This window comes from Passer montanus, unplaced genomic scaffold, assembly GCF_014805655.1.
Source record: "Passer montanus isolate IOZ18808 unplaced genomic scaffold, ASM1480565v1 scaffold59, whole genome shotgun sequence".
Classification (NCBI taxonomy): Eukaryota; Metazoa; Chordata; class Aves; order Passeriformes; family Passeridae; genus Passer; species Passer montanus.
The window spans coordinates 1,983,129-1,986,658 of NW_024370926.1; the positions used below are offsets into that span (position 1 = coordinate 1,983,129).

Below are 3,530 nucleotides of genomic sequence, written 5' to 3' on the forward strand. Positions count from 1 at the left end.
TAAATCTCGGAGCACTTGCCAGAGCTCACATTTGCAATCGCTTGTCATCCAAGCCGAAAGAAAATAATCAGGGCCCGACCCCTGCCAAATTCCCGGTGATTTAAATATCCCCGAATGAACTGCATTTCTAGTATAATTTCACTAGAATGAATATATCTCTCCATCTAGCTCCACACAAACATATCTTTATATATATGCATGTAAAGCCCTGTGTGTGTAAATAGAAATATTCCCTACTAAGGGAAAATATAAATGCGGCTCTTAATGAGGATGAAAGCGCATTTTGATTTGAGCTAATGCGGGGTTGCAAGGCTTCCCCCAACAAAGTCATTAAAAACTGTACCTCTCTTTGTTCCCTGCGAGCCACAGAAATTTTCTGATTCACAGATAAAATAAAAGCAAGTCAGAGAAATAAATAAAACCTCCCGCAGCCCGCTGAATCCTTAAAAAAATAACAAACAAAAAAAAAAGTGACAAAACGCAGAAAAAAAAACCCCAAAAACAGGCAGCAAGCAGCTACAACCACAAAAAAAAATATATATATATATATGTATATATATATATATATATAAGACCGTGGAAAAGGGGATCGTTGTTGTTATTGCGGGCAGAAAATATCTCCAGGCTCAGCCCCAAAAACAGGCAACAAGCAGCTACAACCACACACAAAAAAAAAAAAATATATATATATATATAAGACCGTGGAAAAGGGGATCGTTGTTGTTATTGCGGGCAGAAAATATCTCCAGGCTCAGGCGATGCCTCCATCCCCTCTTTTCGCCTCTCCAGCCCCTTTCAAATGAGCCAGGGAAGGGGACGCCTGTCAGCTGTGGGTGACACTTGCTCCCAGCCCCAGCCAGCTTTAACCAATATGTTCCAGAGGAGCAGCAAATCCCACCACAGACCGGGATTCGAGGAGCTACATCTTCATAATAATATTAATAATGATGATCCCCCCCTCCCCTTTTTTTTTTTTTTTTTTTTTTTCCTTTCTGCCCCACGGGAAAAAAAAAAAAATCCGAATTTTTGGGACGGCAGAAATCACCCCCCACCACCGGCGCTGAAAAGAGAGAAATTGAGACAATGTGTCGAGAGAGAAATTAAAAAAGAGCTCAATTACTGGTGCCCTGTGGGGTGGATCTGGTGGATGAAGTCGTTGCAGCGGCGCCTTCCCAATGTCCGGGGCTGGGATTCCTGGAAATTGGGATGAGCTGAAGGAGCCCTTTGGAGATTTGCATGGAAGAAGTCGGTTTTTTAGCAGATGTCTTCAGTGGAGCTCTTGGGTCTGCGGCTGCTTGGACTGCTGGGGAAGGGGGTCTGCGTGCCTGGGTGGAAATCCTCTTTTTTTTTTTTTTTTTTTTCAATGAAAAAAGCCCCCAAAAAGAGACCAACCGAAAGTTTCTAGAAAGTTGCTTGAAATGCATCCCAACCGTCCCCGTGAGGAAATGAGGCTTTGAGAAGAAGACAGAATGGCAAGAAGGAGAAAATTGAGAAAATAACAATTTTTAAAAGAAGGAAAAAGAAAAAACCTTTCACACTTTTTTTTTTTTTTTTTTTTTTTTTTTTGCATTTTAGTAGCTTCGACCCAGGGAGTGAAATCCGGGCAGGTTGTTATAGCTACCCAAATCCACAGGGGTCCCCCCTGTCTATTTAAACCCCCTAAATCTTCCTTCCCCTTTTTAAAACTACATTTTATCCCTTGGCTTGTGGGCCAACGTGCCCCCTAATGAGTATTAAAACACTATCTCCTTGCAATTAGCTCATTCCTGACTTCACGCTCCTGATTGACAGAACAAGCCAAAGCATCAGAATTCTCCCTTTGGCAATAAGTGCTGATTGGGTCCTTTTTAAGAGAGCTACTTCAAACTTTTTTTTTTCTCTCTTTTTTTTTTTTTTTTTTTTTTTTTTTTTTTTTATATTTGCCTTCAGTGTCTTGGCTGAGAGAAGAGTTTTTTACCTCTCTGAGATTTTTTTTTCCTTGAGAGTAGTAGAGGAAGCAAGAGAGGATTTACCTGTGTCGGGTTGAGTTCACTTCATTTGACTTTTTTTTTTCTTTTAAATTATTGTTATTATTATTATTATTAAAATAATCATCCTGCCTCAGAAGAAAGGAAGGTTTTTGGCAACTCTGGTTAAAAAAAAAAAAAAAGAAAGAAAATTTAAAATTCATCTTAAGCGCAGGGGTTGCAGGGAAAGCAGAGGAGGGGAAAAATAAATGAAAATGAGCGAAAAAAAAAAAAAAGAAAGACAACTTTTCATCAATGGCCTCTTTTGGATATTTCCTGTTTCTTTGTGGGTTGAGTCAGGCTCTGTCAAGTTACCCAATCTGGTGGTAAGTTTTATTCTTCTTTTTTTTTTTCGCTCATTTTCATTTATTTTTCCCCTCCTCTGCTTTCTCTGCAACCCCTGCGCTTAAGATGACTTGAAATTCTCCTTTCGTTGCCACTCAGCTAAAGAGGTGGGATTGTTCCAGCGCCAGCAAGTTCTTAGAACCTGCATTTCACCTCTTTTATTTATGCATTCACTTTGTTTATTTTGACTGGGTTATACCTGATCTCTCCTTCTCCTACTGTAAAAGAGAGAGAGCGAGAGGGAGCGATCGGAAAGTTATTTTTTTTTTCCCTCTGAGCGCTTTGATCCTCTCCTGTGAAGAACAAAAGGCGCTGCCTGAATTAAAGAGATAATGATACTAGTTGACATGAGCATTTCAAGGTGATTTCGAGCTAGTCAGGTGGAAGCAAGGGGGGAAAAAGAACAAAACTTTTGGGTGGCTTTTATTTCCCCCCCTCCTTTCGCTTTAAGAAATATTGACGGGTGAATTAAAAATAATAATAAAATAGGGGTGGGAATGGGAAGAGACAGGAGGTGAAGCTGCACCAGCTGGGCTGTGGGGAGGCAGAGCAGAGCCGGGGATGGGCGAGAGATTCCCGGCGCAAACCCCGCGCCTCCTGCGCGCTCCTTGCGCGGGGATGCGGCACTTTTTGGGGGGGGTTCGCCGCTTTTTCCTCCTTTTCCGCGCTTGGCACCCTACGCCTTTAAGAGCCTTTTTCTCTCCGCTCCCCCACGAAAAGCAAATGGTGCTGGGCAAGGCATGTAAGTGCACGATCTGCTCTAATTACCCCGCGGAGCTAATTGGGCTCGGGGAAGCCCTGGCGCAGGGAGGCTCCGCGGGCTGAGCCGGGGGGCTCCGCGCTGCCGACAGCTCCCAAACGCCCCCCTTTAAAAAAAAAATAATAATAACCATCGGGGGCCCTTCAAAAAACGCCCCCGGTCATCGCCGTGCTGCTAATTAATTTTGAAATTAATGCTCGCTGCCCCCTCCCCGCTCCGCGGGTGCGGGATGCGCGGTCCCCCCTGTCCGGCGGTGCAGAGGTGAGGGTGTTGAAGGCAGCAGCCTCTCCAACTATTTCAGGTATGTCTGAAAGCAGGGAATTCGTTGGGATGGGAGGGAGAAGGAAAAAAAAAAAAAAAAAGGAAAAAAAAGAAAAAAAAAAAAAAAAAAAAAAACCCAAAAAATGAAAATGTGTTTT

General features: G+C 42.9%; 1 protein-coding gene across 1 annotated transcript in view; it reads left to right on the top strand.

Moving 5' to 3' along the window:
* Positions 1-2,253: 2,253 nt before the first annotated feature.
* Positions 2,254-3,530, top strand: part of WNT3A (Wnt family member 3A) — an 86,600-nt gene continuing 85,323 nt past the window's right edge. Inside the window, exon 1 of the mRNA XM_039726517.1 lies at positions 2,254-2,332. Within this exon, the coding sequence (XP_039582451.1) occupies positions 2,262-2,332 (71 nt within the window). The 5' untranslated portion in view covers positions 2,254-2,261. The remainder of the gene's footprint in view (positions 2,333-3,530) is intronic.